Source organism: Cucurbita pepo, chromosome LG05 (assembly GCF_002806865.2).
Source record: "Cucurbita pepo subsp. pepo cultivar mu-cu-16 chromosome LG05, ASM280686v2, whole genome shotgun sequence".
Lineage (NCBI taxonomy): Eukaryota > Viridiplantae > Streptophyta > Magnoliopsida > Cucurbitales > Cucurbitaceae > Cucurbita > Cucurbita pepo.
Window position 1 is genome coordinate 6,666,844 of NC_036642.1, and position 20,837 is coordinate 6,687,680.

Genomic DNA, 20,837 nt, shown 5'->3' on the forward strand with positions numbered 1-20,837 from the left:
CTACATCTAATGGAATTTGCATATAACAATAGCTACCCGGCAACAATCAAGATAACATCCTTTGAAGCTTTGTACGATAGGAGGTGCCGATCCCTAACGTTTTGCCAAGAGGGGGAGAGCCAAAAGTTTTTACGGCATGAGTTAGTACAAATGACATGCGAGGCCATGCAGAAGATCATAGTAAGAATTCAAACTCTACACCTATGCAGACGTTAGAAAAAAGGATCTCGAATTTGAGGTAGGAAATCATGTATTTCTCAAAGTTGCCTCGACGAGAGGGGTGTTGAGATTTGGGAAGAGGGGAAAGTTAAGCCCCTATGTTATGGGTCTATTTGAAATCCTCGAAGGTATAGGACCAGTGGCATACAAATTAGTTTTTCCACCAGCTCTCGCTACTGTCCACAATGTGTTCCATGTATCCATACTCAAGAAGTACATTGTCGACCTCTCACACATGATTGGCTTTGAGCCATTGCCTCTGCAAGTAGACTTGTGCTACGAGGAATGCCCCACGAGGATCCGAGCAAGATGTGTGAAGGCCCTGCGAAACAAAGAAATTAGTATGGTGAAGTGCAGTGAGGTAACCATCGACCCGAAGAAGCAACTTGGGAATAAGAGACTGAAATGAGGACACAATACCTAGAGTTGTTTCAAGAACTAGGAATAATGATTTGTAATACTCAGTCATCCAAAGGAGGAATAAATGAATAAATAAATTAGAAAAAAACGATAGACACGTTTTAAGACCATGAAACTAACGGCCTGCTAGCTGTGGGCTTGGGCTATTACAGTAACGTTTTTTAATGAATTGTCTTTCGATAATACAAGAATTATTAATTAAGTGTTTTGATCAAGTTAATAGACTAATTTTGTAGCTCTCGTGCCATGTTTAATGTTGGTCGTCTCTGTTAGGTTATAGAGCATACTGCTCATTTTTAGATTACTCGATGGTTATAGACAGTAATATGTGGTAAATGACATATAAAATAAATGATCATATACAGTAGATGATGTAGAGTTAAAAGATTATATCTGGTAAAACTATATATAGTAGTGATTATATCTAATAAAACTATATATAGTAAACTGAACCATATATAGATAGTGATTTGAAGATGTACTTTATGCATCCTCTATATTCTTTTACAGCCAATATTTCTCTTTGCATTTTCTCTCTCCTATTTTTTGTGTTCATATAGATCGAGTGTGTGTTTTTGTGCAATCCTAACAGCTAATATTAGAGTTAGGCAAGATCACTACGATCTGTGAAGATGGAAAACTCAAAGATTGAAATTGAGAAGTTTTATGGATACAATTTCAGTTTCTGAAAGACGAAGATTGAAGATTATTTGTATTAGAAAGATCTTCATGAATCCCTGTTGAGGGTGAAACTGGATACCACGACCACGAAGCAGTGTAAGCTCAAGGATCGGTAGGTTTTAGCATTGATTCGACTAAAGCTGTCCAGAAACATGACGTTCAACATCGTATAAGAGTAGACAACGTCAGATTTATTGAAGGTGCTGTCGAATATGTACGAAAAACCAGAGAACAAATAAAATCACAAATCTAGAGATGATGATGAATATGTAAATTCAGCCGAAGATATTAAGGGTGTTGTAATTCTTAGTGTGGACAACCCTTTTGAATCCTGGATTTTGGATTCAGGTGCATTATTTCATTTGTCTCTAAGTAAGGAATTGTTTCGAAATTTTAAATTAGGAAATTTGAGAAAAGTGTATCTTGCCGACAACAAAATCTTGGAGATTGAAGGAAGGTGGATGCCAGCATACAAACTTCAGTAGAGAATCAGTGGACATTAAATGATGTCAGATATATTGTTGGTCTCAAGAAAAGTTTGGTCTCTATTTGTTAGTTGGATAACACAGATTATCCAGGAAAGTTTGGGAAGAGTTCGTAGAAGATTGTGAATAGAGTCATTGTGGTAGCACATGACACAAAATCTGGAACCTTATACACCACTGTCGGGGTGTGTAACACACGGTTGTTATTGCTGAGAGTGTTTCCAATTCAAGTCTAAGACACAATAAACTTGGACATATGAGTTTCAATGGAATGAAGATGTTGGCTGCGAAAGGAGGTCTAGAAAGTCTAAAATCGGTTGATATGAGTCTTTGTGAGAGCTGCATTGTGATAAACAAAAATGAGTTAGCTTCACAAATGCGACCAGAGGATCGAAGAAAGTGCGGTTGGAAATGGTCTATACAGACGTTTGGGACCATCTCCAATTCCATCACTTGGTAGATCAAAGTTCTACGTCACATTCATCAATGATTTCAGCATGAAGATATGAGTTTATTCCCTGAAACACAAGTCAAATGTCTTTGTCACCTTCAATAAATGAAAAGCTGAAGTTGAAAATCAGATCGACTTGAAGATCAAATGTCTAAGGTATGACAATGGAGAAGAGTACGACAAGTCAGAATTTAAAACATTTTGTGCAGCTGAGAGAATTAAATAAGCGAGAACAGTTTCTTGCAGAAAGGATGAACAAAACATTGAATAAGTGGACAAGGAGTATGAGAATTCATTCGGGACTACCGAAGACATTTTGGGTTAGTGTTGTGAATACAACAGCCTACTTGATAAAGGGTCGTTAGTATCCTTACATTCCAAATTAGCAAAAGAGGTATGGATAAAAAAGAACTCAAGTACTCTCACTTGAGAACTTTTGGTTGAACTGCGTGTGTTCATGTTGATCTAGAGAAGAGAGACAAACTTGAAACTAAGACTGTGAAGTGCTACTTCATAGGCTATGGTTCTGAAATATCCGGATTTAGATTTTGGTATGACAAGAACAGAAAATTTGAGACATTGTGACGTGACTTTTGATGAAAATGTCTTGTAAAAGGACAAATGAAGAAAAGTTTCGGGACAACGAAGCAAGTGGGAGTTGAGGTTGAGCTGCAAAAACCTTCACTTAGTGATGTTGTAGCAGATACTCAAGAAACTTCGAAGACTATCGATGAGGAACTAGAGATGGAGCAAATGACACCTGAGCACGTTTTGAGAAGATTATCCATAACTGTACTAGATAGGTATTCATCTTCATTACTACTGACTGATGAAGAGAAACCAGAGTATTTTAATGAGACCCTACCGTTGAAGGATACAACCAAAGCTGAGTTCGTGGAAATAGCCAAAACTGGAAAGAAGATGACATGGATGATACAAATAGTCAGAGTGTCATATAGTTGGTGAAGAACTCAGTCTATCATTGAAAGACAATACACATCAGAAGACGATACTACTTCACTCACGTGGAGAATTATTGATTAGACAGTAAAACGCGTCGGCGTCACATGAAAAAATCCACGTGGAGAAAGACGAGTGGACGTTGCAATAACATTACACGATCCTTCCCAAATAATATTCTCCTATTTATTTGGAATTGAAAAAAAAAAATATGATTTTTTTTTTAAAATATAAAAAATGTAAATGTGTCAGCTTTTTTATTGCATACCGTGAGACAGTCCATGTGACTGTAACCGACTCTTTTGATTATTATAATTATTAATTAATAATTTAAATTAGTTTTTAAAATTTTAAACCTAACAACCTAATTATTTCATTTTCCTAATTTATTAATTATTTATTAATTAGTTTTAATTCACCGTTCTCATAGGTCAAACATTTTTTAATAATTTTCTTAAAAAATATCTATAACAAATATGACGTAATATATTAATTTTTTATTCAGTAATTGGACTTTGAAAAGTTGAATAATCAATTAATATTATATTCACTAAATTATATTAAATTAACATAAATTAAAATACATTACTATAATTGAATTTTAAAAAATTTAAATATTTAAAAGTTTATTTTATTTTTATATATGTAATATTAAATAAAAATATATTCATTTCCATACAACAAAAAGAAAATGGGATGAAGAGAGGAATGTTTGGTTGTCTTCACCAACCATTCTCCTATTTTCTTTTATTATTATTTTATTTTATTTTTATTTGATTGATTTATTTTAAATTTAATAGTTCAATGAATATAATATATTTATGTCGGGTTTATTTTACTTGAAGGATTTCATCTATTTGAGATATTAATCTTTGATCGTTGACTTTATAAGATATGAACATATTAAAACTATAACGGCCCATATCCACCGTTACACGGTTACAGATATTATCCTCTTTGGGCTTTTCCTTTACAGCTTCCCCTCAAGACTTTAAAATGCCTATTTTAGGAGAAGGTTTCCACACCCTTCGTTTGTTTTCCTCCCGAACCAATGTAGGACGTCACAAAAACTTTCAATATGACATGTCAACGAGAGAAATGAAGGAAAAAAATTAATGAGGTTGAAATTTTAATAGCCCGAGTACTCGAGAACCTCGAGATGAGTATTGGGTCTAGAATTGTCAAATTTTAAATCGTAATGACCGAATAAAAATTAACCTCGAGCCATTAAAAAAAATGAATAAAAAAAACTAAATGTTGTTTTAATAAGTTATAATTTATTTTTTAAAATTGGTTCAAAATTAAGGGTTTTTTTTTCTTCAATATTTTATCTTTTAAAATGGAAAAATAAAGGTTGAAATTGTAATAAAATAATGTGAAGAAATGATAATATAAGATAAAGAAGACATGTTTGCATGTAAGCTTAATGTTTGAGTATTAGTGCTTCCCACGAACATCTTCCTCCCTTTATAACCATATCCAAATCAAAATCACATTATTCATCAATGGCTTCAATGGCTTCTTTCGTCCTCTTCCTCCTCTTCCTCCTCTTCCATCTTCATTTGATCACGGTGGCTCTCGGGGTCCAACCGGTGATTACTGTCGCCTCTATGGTGAGTCGTGCACCGCCGCCACCGGCCTCTCTATTGTCCCACTCCTTTTATCGTCGGACATGTCCAGACGCTGAAGGCATCATTCATCGCAAAGTGCAAGCTTGGGTCAATAAGGATTACACGTTGGCTGCTGCCCTCATTCGTTTGCATTTTCACGATTGTGCGGTTAGGGTGAGTTGACCGTATATGTACCTATGATTAAATTACGAGTTTAATATTTATAGTTTTAACATTCAAAAGTTTAAATTTTGACTCTTATAAGTTTTGGTTAAACCTCGCTTAAATCGTTCTTTTAAATACATAAGGACCCACCAATTTTCTTTTATTCTATATTAATGTATCAATATTAACATATTTAATTAATTAAATTTAATATATCAATATTAATTTATTTAAATATTTACTTTATTCGTTTTTTTTTAAAAATAATTATTATTAAATGAATGCAATAACAATATCCTAAATATATTTAATTAGACAATTAATCTTAGTTAAATAAAGTTAATTAGATGATTAAGATTAGTTCATTAAATATAAATAAAATTTTATTTATGTTTTAATATTTTAAAATTGATTTATATATAAAGATTAATGAAGATTTGTAAATTCATAATAGGGTTGCGATGCGTCGATTCTACTGAACTATCGAAGAAGCGAGAGAAGAGCCTTAGCCAGCAAAACCCTCAGGGGGTTCCGAGTAATCGACGACATCAAGGCCGAGCTCGAGAGAAAGTGCCCTAGAACCGTCTCCTGCTCCGACATTCTCACCGCCGCCGCCAGAGACGCCACCATTCTCGCCGGAGGTCCCTTCTGGGAGGTTCCATTTGGCCGTAAAGACGGAAGAATCACCATCGCTGCCGAAGCAGAACGTGTCCCTCAGGGCCGCGAAAACGTCACCGCTTTGATAGATTACTTCAAACACCTAGGGCTCGACGTCCTCGATTTGGTCGCCCTCTCCGGCGCCCACACCATTGGCCGAGCCGCCTGCCACAGCTTCAATGATAGGCTATACAACTTCAACAGGACCCGGAAACCCGACCCGAATCTGAAACCTCCATTTCTGAATTTACTTCGAAGGCAGTGTAAGAAGGATATGGATCTCGTTTTTCTCGACGCAACGACTCCGAAAATGTTCGATACTGCTTACTTCAAGAATCTTCAGAAGAAATTAGGGCTTCTTACGACGGATCAAGCGCTGCAATCGGATGAAAGAACTTCTTCGTTTGTTGATTTGATGGGAAATCAACCGTTTCTTTTTGAAAGCCAATTTTCGGCGTCGATGGTGAAATTGGGGAATGTTGGAGTGCTGGTGAGGAAAAATGAAGGCGAAATTCGAGTCAATTGCAATTTCATAAACCGCAGAAGAAAGTGAGTGACTTTGTTTCTTGGCGTTTGTTTTTTTGGAAAATAAAATTAATATCCTTTTTGTTGGGTAATGTTTATTGCGTATGAAATTATGAGTCTTTGGGGTACCCACTCCTAAAGGGCTTTGTAGTTATATATTGTTCATAGTGTGAAAGATTTGATTGAATATCAAAATGGAATACATGATTGTTGTATGAGAAAATATTATAGACATAATAGCACAATATGTTGTGTTGGTCTATTCAAGCAAATCTTGGCTATTCAACGTACTTTAGTTGGTTAACCCATGACTAAAGTTAAATAGCGAGGATGAGGATGTCTCTTGTTCGTATACAAACAATTCTCCACAAACCACTAATACTTGAACTACTATTTGCTTTATGTACACTCAGATGTTTGGGAAGTAAGCAACCCCTTTGACATTTCTTTGTCTACAAAGAATTCTCGATGTGAAAACACAGACAAAAGGCTAATCTTTGAATAGGAAAAAGAGTGGATCTGCAGGATCCCAAATGAATTGGCTTATTCGAAAAAAGTCTTGTTTATTGGAAGATTTATCTCGTGTCTGGTACTACACAATTCCACTTTGCAAAAACTCCGAATCATTTTCGTTAGAAATGATCTACTTGCCCCAAAATGACGTAGTCCAAGAGGAAAATGCAAGCTTTCTAGCATTACAGATTAACATGGTTAGGTGAACAACCAAGTCTCCCATCATTTGAAGATTCTGCTGGACTTTATTTGGTCTTTCGTATATTAGATATAAAATCTAACCATTTTGCTGGTTAGGATCGACTAGGATCGACCAAGTAAAAAAAGAAAACTACGTATTTGCTACATAAAAAATTTTGGACTTCATGAAACTCACAAGTATAGCAACTAAATTTTATGAATCATATTATAAATGCACGACTCCATTCGAGGAAGTATCTCAAAATGGTTCAAAATAATAGATGCACCATAACAAAAAACAGGTAAAGACACTTTTTCCAACAATAAGATACAAAATATAAACTCAAAATTAAAAAAAAAAAAAAAATCTAAAATCCATCGTCCACACCCAATTGGACCATGGACCCAACACTAATGGGTTTGTGGAAATGCCAGAGATCACAATGAGTGCATCGGAAAAGACCATAAAATCTGCCAATGTTGAGCCTTTTTCAATGCTATGGCAAATTTGTGCACTTCCAAACAAACTACTCTTCAGGAATATTAGGTATGGAACTTCTGTTAGTCAGGAGAAAAGGAAAAAACTGTACAAAATGGCAAATGGGAGGGGTTTTCTATTTCCAACTCTAATTTGATGTACTATATGAAGACATAAAAGAAGATTAAACAAGATTAGGAGGTATAATAAACACTGACCCCTACTGCACCCCTCCTATATCTTCTACGAAGCATTGCTAATATACAAATCATATATACCCAAAAAAAATTAACTATTGAGACTGCACAGTTCCATTGCACGGTGCAGAAAAAAATAGAATCAGCAGTTCTTCAAACCCCTTCATCAATAGCTTCTTGGTAGGAGCAGTGTAGAAATATTACAGGGAATCAACAGTAATCAGTAATCACTATCATTTCAATCATCTATATCTTGTACCCATGCCAAACCTGTGACAGATTTTTCACAAATTAGAAAATGATTACTACTTTCCCCCTTCTCAAATTCTACTGTTTTTTAACAGAGCAAACATTAAGCATGAAACAGTGAACTACACATAATTATATGAGAGAGCTGAGAGATACCTTGAAGTACTGATTCAACCGCTGCGTTTGGAACAAATAGCCCAACGATTCTCTGATTATCTGTGGTAGTTTCTATACGTACAACGTGAAGGCGTTTGTGACTTTGACGTGCCTGTAAGGAATTTATTGGAGAAGGTTAATAATGGAGTCAATGCCCATCCATACCATTTTAGCATACGATTTACTATCTGAATTAAAGCAGATTAATATCTTTACCTACTAACAAGAGATGAATACTTGACTCGGAAGTTAAAGCGAGCATACCTGTTTAGAAAGGGCTTTTTCAATAGTTCCCCAAACGGGAAGAATAAGGCCACCCAAAACATTAACTTCTTGTATTCTCCTGCCAACCGTACAAAAGTTTCCAAGCTTACAATTCGGTCCATGCATGCACTGGAAACAAGTAAGTTCGAATGTTACTAATAATAGGAGGAAATGGTAGAGAAATATAACATAAATAATAGATAAAACTAAAGACCTGTTCACCAAGCAATATGACACATTAAGACATAAATGCTGCACCTGTTCAGTTGATATAAAGGGAAAAAGTTTATTTATTTTATTTTTCTTTTTTGAGTATAACAATATTGGGAGGGATTTAACCCTTGGACCTCTTAATTGAAAGTACATGAATTGACAATTGTATTTGCACTTTTTTTTTCCGCACGATTCTTGGTTGAACTGTGGGCAGATTGCTATGGCTTTTCCTAGGCTTTTTCGATTAACAACTAGACCTCATGCTTCTGTAGCTCAAGTCTGAAATAGTTCAGCTGCTGCTTCGAATTTGGTTTTTCAGCGCAATCATACTGATTTGAGGTCAACGAATGGGCTCATCTCTCCAATCGGTTGCTGCCAATTATCTTACCACCTGTAGGTGACTCTAGGGTTAGGCCTCTTGATTCTTCTAAAGTTTGTACCGTTAAGTCTCTCATGGGAGATCTTGTGCATGACATTAGTCCTTAAGCAGACAGTCTTTATTCGGTGATTTGGAAAGATGTTTATCCTAAGAAAATTAAAATCCTTCTTTGGGAGCTTAGTCATGGAGCAATCAATACAGCTGTGATTGGTTACAAAGACAGTCGTCTCATTTTGCCTTCTCACCACGTTGTTCCAACTCAGAGTATCCTTCTCATCTCTGTGCACATTGCACTTATACTTTTTGGTACTGGGAAATTATGCTTGATGTTGTTCCCTGGTCCTTGGCATCACCAAACACCAGCTATAAGTTACTTGATTCGATTTCCAGGGACATCCTTTCAAGGGTCTACAAAAGACTTTATGGCTTATTTTTAATCAAGTATTTTTAGGGACTCTTTCTACACTTTGATGATTCTTTTTCATACTTTGTATAAGTGCAAGAATAAACCCCCTTTTAGTGACTAGTCTTCTTTATTGGTCCAATGGGAGAGCTTTATTGTAATCACCTACTGGTGTTCGGGGGTTTCTTTCTTTATTTATTTTTATTTATTTTCATTCATCAATGAAATATGTTTCTCTTCTAATATATATACACACACACATTTGTATAATGTTTTTATTAATTCAAATTGGGGGTATGCCTCACATCTTCAAGAGGAAAAGCCTCAAGACCATGGAAGGAAATAGGAACCAAGTCAAAATTAAAAATTTAAATTTTCTAAGAAAAAATCTTAGTAGAAGACACCCAAACCTCTTTCCATAAACAAGGTAACTTAAACGCCAAGGAGCTTAGGAATCCCCTTACCTAAAAGAGGGATCCAACAGAACATCCCCAATCTAAGATGATAACAGAAGTAGAATAATTTTTAAAAACAGTGTGGTATAGGGCACTCCAATTTGAGGAAATAAACTGAAGAAATATTAAAGGAAAAAAAAACCACGAAAAAGCTCTTTAAGGCAGTAGGCACTTAACCAGAAAATGCCCTTTAATGATATTTACCTGTTTCGAGGAAATGTCATACTCATCTTCCCACCCACTACGAGCCTTCTCTAAAGATGGTGTCTTGCGATATTTGCTTCGTAACTCAGAGAGAGACATTTCCCTGTCGTAGAATGGAACAATGAAAAAGAAATAATAAAAAAAAGAAGGAAATAACAGAATCTATGAAGAGAAGCCAATAACCATTTTAATTCAATACCTTAGCGACTCCCCAATAGCTGGACGGACAATTTTATACATTCCAGGGATTGAACTGACAAATTTTGAGAATCAATAAATTAGATTCGATTCCAAATTGCATGTAAATTAAACGAGTTAATAGTAGCAGAATATAGGAAACGATGTACAAGTATAACTCCGAAGACGAAGAGGGAAAATTAAATCACCATCACAACATCGAAAGAAGATGAATACGTGCTCACTTGATGACACTCTTCTTGCCGGTCAGTTTCTTTGCAACGTTCTCCCAAATCAGATTTATTAAAAAGCAATATAAATCAGTTCTAAAAACACTTTTTGTATGATTAAAAGGCAATATAAACCAAGCCATATACCCTTTTTAAGGAAGAACTCTTAGAGGATAAGAAAAAGTAAATCCAAACAAAAAGAAGCTCCAATCGAAGCACAATAAAACTGAAACAATAATTTTAAAAAAAATTGGATTAACACGGTAAAATTAATGAATTAGAAAATTAAAAAAAAAAAGACTATTGGAACTTGATCAGTCCATCCCGAACTTGGTGATTGAACTCTACTGCGGTGATGATACTTGGAGAAAAAAAAGGCACATCACCTAAAGGAGCTTCTCAAGTACAATAGACTCAACAGTCCCAAATTTACACATCATAGAGACTGTGGCCATATCACAAAGCCCTAAAAAGATAAAGGTCACTTACATCTAACATGGATCTCCCCCAACTTTCTAGGCCAACTCGTACAAAAATAGCTCAACCCAAGCCAAACCCGGCTCCCATACCCTCCCCATTGACCATGTACCATAAACCCATAGCTCCTCCATTCGACAAACCCACCCCCACATCTAAAAGCTCACCTCCACCACATAAACCAAAGGCCACCAACCCCACCCCACTTTTCACCAACCTCCAAAATCCCATCTACTATACAATTCAAATCCACAACGAGAAAAACATGCCACCATTATAAAGAACCAAAAAACCTTATCCCCGGAACAAAATTCTCTATTGTCGATTCTCACCAAGAATCTGATGATGAATATGCATCTAGTTCTCTCCCCTCTCCACCCCATCCCCTACCATGGGTATGCCCAATTTCTCTCTCCCATTGCCCGAGATTATCCTTGTACAGAGCTTGACACTCTTTTTTAAGAAAAGTAGAATGAAATAGAGCAGAAAAGTCTCCCCAATATTGGCGAAATGCACACCAACAATGACCCTCAAATTCGGGCACCATGACTTAAAGAACACCACGTGCATCAGGCTATTCCATCTGGAAAAAGAAGACTTCTATAACAAAAAAAAAAAAAAAAAAAAAAAAAAAAAAAAAAAAAAAAAAAAAAAAAAAAAAAANTGAATTGACTAGAGAGATTGCTGGCCTCCTTTCAAATACCAATCATGAGAAATCCAACCAATAACAATTGGGCAACCAATACCTTCTAAGATTATTATCTCTTAGAATGTTAAAGGCTTGGGAGATTCACGAAAGAGAGCCCTCATCAAATCCTTCCTCCCTAAATACAATCCCACTATGGTCATTTTTTCAAGAAACAAAATTGAATTCCGTTGATTGTTGGATGGTTAAATCCCTTTGGAGAGCTAGACATATTGGTTGGACATCTTTGGGTGTCCAGGAACATCGGGGGATCTTAATTATGTAGAATGACCTAGCTCTTATCGTCACTAAAGTAACCAAAAATCTAGACCTTAATCACACATGACATTGCCGACAATTACAATTTTTTGAATAACATGGATCTATGGCCTTTGTAGACATGAAGAAAGACCTTTCTTATGGCTTACAAGACCCATATTGTATGTGGACAAAGAATTGGTTTTTGGCAGGTGACTTCAATATCTCTCGGTGGGCACATGAAAAATCTAGTGGAAAAGTCATCAGAGGCATGTTCACATGAAAAATCTAGTGGAAAAGTCACCAGAGGCATGAGACACTTCAAAACTTTCATAAGAGAAGTTGAACTCATTGACCTACCACTTAGCAATGGTCTCTCTATTTGGTCAAACATCAAATCTCCACCCACCTTGACACTAATCGACAAAGTTCTAGCTCTAGAAGGTCTACTTGGAAAACAGTAACATTGATATTCGAAAACTAAATAGACTTGCATCGGATCATTATCCAATTGTTCTTTTCATAGGCAGCTATAAAAAAAATCAGTCCTGTACTCAACTTTATTTTTCATAAAAAAAGATAGTATAGCATGGTATAGCTTATGAAAGATAGCTTGGCCAAACGAAGGTATTAGTCATATTTTTTCATTTGTTAGATAAATGTAAGAGAAGCATCCAATTCATTAACATCGAGAGATGATATTAATGACGAAGGTATAAAAGAAGTCGTGTCATTTCTGGTCAAAGGAAAATCGAAGTGCAACTTGAAGGGTATACAAACACAATAAAATAATACCTTTCAAATGCTAATATGAAGTGGCGTCTTCCCAACCAATCCCTCTTAGATTCATAGAACCCATCATTGGTTGAACCAATCCCATCCTTTTGCTTCTCATCAAGAATGGTGCTCGCAGACTGACACGCACAGAAACATAAGAAATCAAAGATGTATGCCTTATGAAAGATTGAACAAGCAAAAGAAAATATTCCCATCTTTCTCCATTGCACTTTTTTCTGGGAGAGTTTAGGGGAAACATTATGCTAGATTTAGTGTTCCCCTTGTCATAACCCATAGGATTGATGGGTGACTACCTGCTACAAGTAGCTCTAGTTGTAAACTTATACTAGGCACAAAGTTACAGTTTTTCCATACACATCGATTCTACTTAAGCGAGATTTGAAATGAAATAGAAGTTTTAGAATAATGATGATAAAATGAAAATATTCAAAAGTTACAAAGTCTGGAAGGGAGAGAATAATAAGGAAAGTCAAATTTACAATAGAAAAAAATAAGAGCATATCAAATGAGACATGGATATTGGATAGAATTTCCAACAGAGGTTGGTGAGAGCACACAAAGAAGAGGCTCTAAAGCGAGCCTTAGCAAACCGATTTAGAGAGGATTCTTGTTGAAAATTATTTGATTTCTTTCAAAACAAACTGTCAATGTAGAAACTTTAACCATATCGATAAGAATGATGAAGAAGACAACTTGCTCCTTAAATACAACATAGAAATCTGAGGAAGCATAAACAGGTGGTTGGATTTTGGAAAAATTAAAAAGGTCATCCTTATCATGCAAGGAAACACCAAGAATGAACCTTAACCACCACGTTCCGATGTGACTGAATTAAATCAATTAACTCCCAAGAACCCACCATCGATGCATTAAATGTTTCTTAACCAACAGCAACACTTCATGAAAAGGACCAAATAAGAGTAATCTTTCCAAGGAATCTCCATCAATTTGTACCTAGCCTATTGTGTACCATAAACTTCTGAAACTATCCTGGTTTTCAGATATTTCCCAATTCGAGTTTTTCTAAATAAATAAAATTGCAATCTACTTGGACATTTCAGTCTTTGGAATTGGTTGCTAGTCTTCAATTTCTGGAATGGTACTCTTATTCTATACATGCATATACTATACAACATATTTTGTGGATTTACATGCAAATATGAGTATACAGCATTCAAAAAAGATATCTATCAAATTGTTCAAAAGTCCATCCAACAAATATCATAATCGAAGTAATAAATAAATTAGAGAACGTACCTCCCAGGTTATACCACGGTCCAAAGTGAAAGTAAAAAGCATAGTTGATGCCCCAGAGACGGGATCAACATGAACAGTCTGCAAAATAATTAAAATTAAATTTGGTCGATGACAGAAAACTGATAAGTGATCAGCGAGGTGATGAATACAGCAAACCTTTGGACTTCCTCGTAATTCAATAACATTGGCTCTCATATCAACAATTCCAGAATCAAGGTTCCCTTCAACGCGTGCTTTCTGAACTAAGAGATCCAATATGCTGACAAATAACTCAAAAATCCTGTACATTGATGTCAACATCAATGATATAATCCAACTCTAACGTCCACATGCATATCATAGTAAATCATAGATCACAGACCTATTTTGAATCTCAGGAGGCAGGCCCAAAAGCCGATTAAGAAAACGTCCAATATCATTCATATCTGACTCAACAATACGACCAGAGGTCTTTCCAGAGTCCTTCCCAGTCGCTAAACTCATAAATAGTAACTTGAAATCATAATCAAGTCTAGATCAAAAATGTAATTTATATAGCATAGCATAATATTTAACCATATGCAGATGAATTTGACAGTAAAACTCTCGGAAATGAATCTTTCCATTTTTTAATTTATTTGTTTTGTTGTGAGAACAAAATTTTCACTAGAAGGTGGGATGGAGACGAGAAGTGCATATTGAATTGAGAAGTTACCAAGTACGGCGTCCCTAATTATTCCCACAGAATTAAGAGCAGCTTTTGCATTCTCAATAAAATCGCGGATTGAATCAGGTTTCCCAGATGAGCACCCCGGTGGTTCGACAGGCAAGACATCCTGAAAGTGAATGTGTGTTATTTACTCTGTTTAAATGAAAACACTTGGTTGCAAAATAATAATAATAAATAAATATAAAATAGAGACCTGCTCCATTATTCCTCTATACATCACCGTCAAGGCCATCTTCCCATAAGCGCTGTCATAGTTATAAGCACTTAGCGACAGTCCAGCCCTGCATGTGAATAACCAAACACCATCAAGAAAAAGAACTACTTTAAGCACTGTTTAATTAAATATTGAACGAAGACGTTATGAAACTAATCCAACTAGCCTTCGATCTCCTTGAGTTAAGGCTCCAAGGGATTCTAATCTCTTGGCAACAATTGATGCAAACCTGCGTTCTCCACCAAGATTCGTAAAAAGCAGCCTACAAAACCATTCACCAGGGAAATGTTACTCCAGGCATAAACTCAATAAACATTTTGTATCGAAACTGCTACAAACAACTGATGTTCGTGCATCATACATTTCCATTTTTTAATTGAAACTATCATTAAATGCATCATACATTTTCAATTTGGATGTAAAATAATAATAAAATTAACTTGAAATGGTGATAAAATACACTTAACAGAAATATCAATTAAAGGCACTAATGTAATATCGACACAAGATTCATCCACCGGCATCTACCATCCAATTCTCAGTCTCCATATATACACGCATATACACGCAGGAGTATTTCATTCTCTAATATTAAACAAATTATAGTCTTTAAGTATTGATCTTTTTTTTTTATTACCACTCAGGCTATAATTTCTTTATAAGTAACAACGCTACAGGGGTCATAAACCATGCTGTGGATTAATGCTAAATTAATTACTGGGGGAGCAGAAGCATAGCTATAAAGTAGAATGCACTGGACGGCCAAGACCTAAATAATTTATTCGGCATTCAACTTCTCTTTATACATAATTTTTTATTCATTTTAAATCTTTTGTATTTCTTTCCTTTTCTTGTATTACATGCTTGGTTCTTAACTCAATTGCCATAGAAGATTACTAGTCCTCACGCCTATAATCCGTTGGAAAATTCTGTAGAATATTAGAATGTATTTTTAGAAAATACATTATCAAAATTAAATTGTAAACAAATACTAGGGATTATCTATGAACATTCATTGTCTTTTTGGTATGGAACCAAACTTGAGAAAAATGAAAGAACGTACAAGTTCATACAATAAACAAGCCTACGAAAGGATTTCCAGCACTAACTACAAAACGGACTACCATTCAAAAGAATGAGATCAAACTAGTATTTACAGAAAGTCTAATGAACAAACGGCCTACAAACCAAAGCAAGCTCAAACAACCTCACAACACTTGATCCAAAAGAAATTAGCAAACTGGAAACCCCCACAATAAATGATCAACGTACTCCTCATGCCGCCAACAAACCATTGCAAACACATCACAAAGGAAGAATGTCTTCCAGTACAGTCTTAGGCTACTCTCCCATGAAAAACTTGTCAAGCACAGAATTTATCTTTCTTGGGATATTTACCGTCTAGATAGAGAAGAATGCAGATGCACTCAGGAGAAAGGGAACATAAGACATGGAGAAACGAGCTTTATGAAAAGCCCCCTGTTGGATCAGGGACCCAAACCAGAATATCTCTGTTGCCTCCCACTGAAGAAGGGGTCGACAAAAACCCAAAAAAAAAAAAGTGAAAAGGAACGATCAAAAGAAGGCAAGATAGAGGCCGGCATGCCTTGTCTGTCAGATAGAAAGCTGCAGAAACAAAGCCAAAGGGGGTACCTCCCACCGAACAATCCTCCTAAAAATAGATCTTTGAGTCTTCCCCAATTGAACAGTTCACAAACTGAAATAACAAACGGAAACCCAAAGAAACAGCAAGCTAAAGGTTTTTGCTAAAAATACTTAAACTCAAACCTCAAAATCCACTCAAAAGGTGCAGACCAGCTTACTATGATCCTATACCACAAAGCATTAGGCTCCATGAAGAAGGACATAACCATTTCCCCAAGAAAATCTCATTATGTATTCTCAGGTAATCAATGCCTAAATCCCCAAGCTTCACAGGCTTTGAAATTCCTTCCAACAAAAAAAATCCAACGATTCCTTCCAACAAAAAAATTCCTTCCACAAAGCATTAGGCTCCATGAAGAAGGACCTAATACTTGACTCCCCCCTCACCAATTCCTTCCAACAAAAAAAATCCTCATTGATCGGCCAATAATTTTACACACTGAAACAGAAATTCTAAACAAAGAAAGGACGTAACTGGAAATCCAACTCAGCACAAACTAAAACAGAGTAAGCATCCTTCCCTAAGAAAAGGCCCATTTCATGGAAGACAGTCGTGAGATTTTCCCCACCACATAATTCAAGAAAGACGTTCTCTTCAAGTTTATTGCTCAAGGGAAGTCTTGATAATCTGAAAGGAATCCCTAGATAAGAACAGCGTAACAGACTAACCTCATAACTCACCATTGAAGCCTAAGACTCAACTGCGAGGCCTCAAAACTTAATCATCAACAAATCCCACTTAAAACTTGCTAAGTAACCATTTCAGAAACTTCTTCAATACGTTCAATTTTGCAAAAAAAATCTCCATTTGAGCACGTTACACTCTAAGCATTCCAGTAGCATTTTGGCATCCAATGATTGTTTAAGCACCAACACAATGGGACAGAAGACTTGGAACACAGGTTTTGGATTAGGTGTTTAAAAATATTAAAAAAATTATTACGATAAATCAAAATGGAGACAAGATAACAACACTAATATATCTTCCGGAGTTTTTGAAAGAAAGGGAACTTCACTGAAAATATGAAACTAAAGAGGGGACATGAGTCCGCACATCAGATTTAAACTACAGATTGCAAAAAAAAAAAAAAAATACTCTCTATGGTAGCAAAGGAAACATAGTTCCTACCAATACTTTTACATACCCTAATTCTTTTATTCCTCTCTAACCAACCTTGAAAAAAGAAAAAAAAAACAGCTAATAATTAAAATAAAATAAAAAATTAAAAAGCCCCAATGGCGTCCAACCACAGCATCATAGCCATCTTTTCAAGTCTTTGGCTAGAATAAACATTTATAAGCTTACTCATACTTCAAGAGGAAAAATAAAAGCAATCTTGAAGATTTTAACAACTGCCACTGTATTTTAGAAACGAGGGGCAGTTGGACTACAATATACTATCAAACAAACATGGGCACAAAGTAAAAAATGAAAACCATACAAACCAGTGGTATCAATAGCACCTGTATTCGGGTGCTGAAGCTTGATTAGAGCGATGAGTTCGTCCAAATTGTTGAATGGCTCGATCGGCACTCCAAGGGAGTTCTAAAGTAAAATGAACTCTTCTTTTCTGTAACGAAAAATGTCAAGAGCAACAAAAATTGAACATAAAACCATGAGGAATCATTATTGATCAATTGTATATGTACATATATATACACTTATCGAATACAATTAATTAGCCATACAAATTCAGTCACTGGTGATAGAGCTATAGAAATTCAGTTAGCCCCTAAAGATCAAAACTTTCCAAGCAGGTATGCCTCAGAGAGAAACCTGATTTGCAGCTCTTCTGTCAGCCTGCAATGAAACCCCAGCTGATCCAGCTTCAGAGATGATAGCAACAAACTTCTTACCATCCATAAACAGTTGTTTCTCATGCATATTGACCATCTCCATAGTCACATCTTTCCTACACATGAAATTAATTATATAATAAAGGTAAACCGAGCAATAAATGACAATTTAGAAAGAAACAGGACAAAATTGAAATCTCACGAGTTCCGTGGCTGGTAAGTGACACCCTTTCCATTGGAGGCCCTTACAAGCATTCCCCTTCTTCCTGTTATTTCAGCGACTTTATCCGGGCCTCCAAGCTGCAATAGAGGAATACTTCAGAAAAAATAGGCCTCGAATATAGTTAACACATGGGCACTTCCGCACATACATATTATGCTGATATACTATACTTTCAAGCAGGCATAAAAATGTGGTAAGCAAGCAACAAGTGCAGCAACAATAATTCACTTTAGCCTCCGTCTAAAAATAAAAATTCACTATGTGATTGTAATGCTACAGTTATTGAAGATCTAGGAACAAAGCCAAATAAATTTTGACTTCAAAGCCTAAAGAGGATTACGTCAAACTCAGTCATACAAGGTGCATCAAACTTAGTTCTAAAGCTTTGGAATAGAAATGACTAAGCATTACTTTCTTTACCAACCAAAAATGTCTGCAGAGAAGTGGAGAAGATCTCAATGCAACCTGCCATAGGTGATCAAGAGGCTAAGAGAATTTGGGAGCTTGGCAGTAGTTGGGGATTCACTAATGAACAATCGTACGAGTTAAAAAAAGTTACTAACCCTCTTTTCAGTAAAACCATTTGGAAGCCCAAAGTTCCTAAGAAAATTAAAGTTTTCCTTTGAGTCAGCCCATGGAAAGTTGAGCACAACTTATAATTTGCAGAAAAGGCTGCCCAAAACCTGTTCAAACCTAGGTTGTTGTGTTTTGTACAAAGAAGATGGTGAGGACTTCAGGAATGTCCGTTTATCCTGTGCTTTCGCTCAATTCTGCTGGAAGAACATTTTTCTATTTTCAAGATTAATGGGTACCTTCCTATGACCTGTACAGAGGCTATTTTCAAGACCCTAAATTTGGCATCTTGTTTTGGTTTTTTTTTTGTTTTTTTTTTTTTTTTTTTNAACGATAATGTATTCCATAAACAAGGAGAAGATGAAAAAAACACTACTCTATCAAACAACACCAACCAAAAAGCGCAAACAAACAACGTAACCCGAACTATAAAAGGCAAAAAAATGAGCGACTGACGGCCTAAACGAATCACAAAGATTGACTCGAATGGTAGAACAGATAGCGTGAGCATGAACAGAGACAAACGACAAGTTGCGGTGTCAAGTTGTATAGTCGCGGGCCACATATTGCAAGTCATGGGTCACATGACTCCTTGGCCAAGAAATGGAAGTTAGGTGCAAGATCGTTGATGCAAGGTGGAAATTGATGGTGCCTAGGTTTGAGTTGAACTAAGAATGTCTCTACCTATTTGTAATTATGGTACATCTACCCATAATCTCATTATAGCAATGAAATGGCTCTACTTCCTATCAAATAATGATAACAATAATAATAACCTGACAATGGATAATCTTTTATCCATTATGGAGCAGCAATGTTAGAGAAGTATTTTAGTGACCAGAACTATGATTTTTTTAATTTTTATAAACAATCCAGCTTTCATTACAAAGAAAAAAAAGAAAGGAAAAAAAAATGCAAGAGCAATGATTAACCAAGTCTAGCAAGAAATCTTGGAAGTTCAATGCAACAAGCAATAAAAAGTGGCCAGGTCATTTTGAAAAAAATAAATAAATAAATACACAATTAAAATGAAAAGAGAGTTTATAAATAAACATTTCCCAACCAGACTCATAAACATTGAGAAACTTCACTGGTGCATACTACTGAAGGAGAAAGAAGAAGAAACACTTACCTGGTCAATAATATCATCCAAAGGATTGTTTGGAAGATTCAACGAACGAATAATTGCGAGCAAACTAGACTTACGATCTGAAGCAGCATCATACCTGATAGTAGACACAGAAATGCAACTTCAGGTGAAATGTACAGAACTGAATTCCCGGCTCTAATAAGACTACCAGCAATTCTCACCTTTTTTTTTTTTTTTTTTTCTTACGAAATTGTGTGGATTGCTGGTAGTCTTTATTAGTGCAAGGATTCCTCACATTTACGATAGGGGAAACAAATAAAATATCAAAACCTTTTTAAAAGTTCAGCTATAACAGCTTTTCTTTCTTTAAGATACTCATCTGTCTTTTCCTTGCAAGACTGACATGACCATTCTGCAGTTTCTGTTTCCAACAGAGGAGGGTCGAGACAAGCGGGATGAAAAAGGTGCTCACAACAGGAGCATTGAAGTAATTTTTTCCTTCCCTGGAAAAATGAGTGTAAGCCCAACAGCACAGTCATCTCACATGATCAAATTATCTCAAGGAACTTACCTCTTCAGTATTGCAAATCTCGCATATCTGAAACTCATCATCTGACTCGGTAGATTCAGGAGCAGAATCAGCTACAAGAATAATATATTGAATAAAAATTAATTAATAATAATAATAATAATAATAATAAAGTTGTATGTAGAACAAGAAATGGTTCTGCATTTTGTCCCGACAATAACAAGATGCAATGTCATAAAAACTGATTTTTTGCAGCATATGGATACAGATGAGGACATAACTATCATTATC

The 20,837-nt window shown here is 35.6% G+C and overlaps 2 protein-coding genes across 2 annotated transcripts in view; one reads left to right on the top strand and one right to left on the bottom strand.

Moving 5' to 3' along the window:
• The first annotated feature begins 4,721 nt into the window (after positions 1 to 4,721).
• On the top strand, positions 4,722 to 6,394 carry LOC111795083 (peroxidase 7-like). Its single transcript, XM_023677323.1, has 2 exons — positions 4,722 to 5,000; positions 5,446 to 6,394. The coding sequence occupies exons 1-2, from the start codon at positions 4,722 to 4,724 to the stop codon at positions 6,199 to 6,201; spliced, it is 1,035 nt and encodes a 344-aa protein (XP_023533091.1). The 3' UTR covers positions 6,202 to 6,394.
• Positions 6,395 to 7,457: 1,063 nt separating this feature from the next.
• The window catches only part of LOC111794907 (protein FORGETTER 1), a 34,664-nt gene continuing 21,284 nt past the window's right edge, over positions 7,458 to 20,837 (bottom strand). The window contains exons 15-32 of the mRNA XM_023677101.1: positions 20,589 to 20,659; positions 20,348 to 20,520; positions 20,060 to 20,153; positions 18,334 to 18,431; positions 18,112 to 18,247; positions 17,799 to 17,905; positions 14,836 to 14,931; positions 14,649 to 14,736; positions 14,441 to 14,561; positions 14,108 to 14,219; positions 13,903 to 14,026; positions 13,747 to 13,824; positions 12,487 to 12,605; positions 10,064 to 10,117; positions 9,865 to 9,967; positions 8,211 to 8,339; positions 7,947 to 8,058; positions 7,458 to 7,811 (exon numbers count right to left, since the gene is read on the bottom strand). Coding sequence (XP_023532869.1) covers positions 7,780 to 7,811; positions 7,947 to 8,058; positions 8,211 to 8,339; positions 9,865 to 9,967; positions 10,064 to 10,117; positions 12,487 to 12,605; positions 13,747 to 13,824; positions 13,903 to 14,026; positions 14,108 to 14,219; positions 14,441 to 14,561; positions 14,649 to 14,736; positions 14,836 to 14,931; positions 17,799 to 17,905; positions 18,112 to 18,247; positions 18,334 to 18,431; positions 20,060 to 20,153; positions 20,348 to 20,520; positions 20,589 to 20,659 — 1,847 coding nt within the window. The 3' untranslated portion in view covers positions 7,458 to 7,779. The remainder of the gene's footprint in view (positions 7,812 to 7,946; positions 8,059 to 8,210; positions 8,340 to 9,864; positions 9,968 to 10,063; positions 10,118 to 12,486; positions 12,606 to 13,746; positions 13,825 to 13,902; positions 14,027 to 14,107; positions 14,220 to 14,440; positions 14,562 to 14,648; positions 14,737 to 14,835; positions 14,932 to 17,798; positions 17,906 to 18,111; positions 18,248 to 18,333; positions 18,432 to 20,059; positions 20,154 to 20,347; positions 20,521 to 20,588; positions 20,660 to 20,837) is intronic.

Excerpts from the sequence above, each read along its gene's own strand:
- LOC111795083 (XM_023677323.1), top strand. The coding sequence starts at position 4,722 with ATGGCTTCAATGGCTTCTTTCGTCCTCTTCCTCCTCTTCCTCCTCTTC. Across the intron at positions 5,001-5,445 it reads TTCACGATTGTGCGGTTAGG|GGTTGCGATGCGTCGATTCT; the intron begins GTGAGTTGACCG and ends AATTCATAATAG.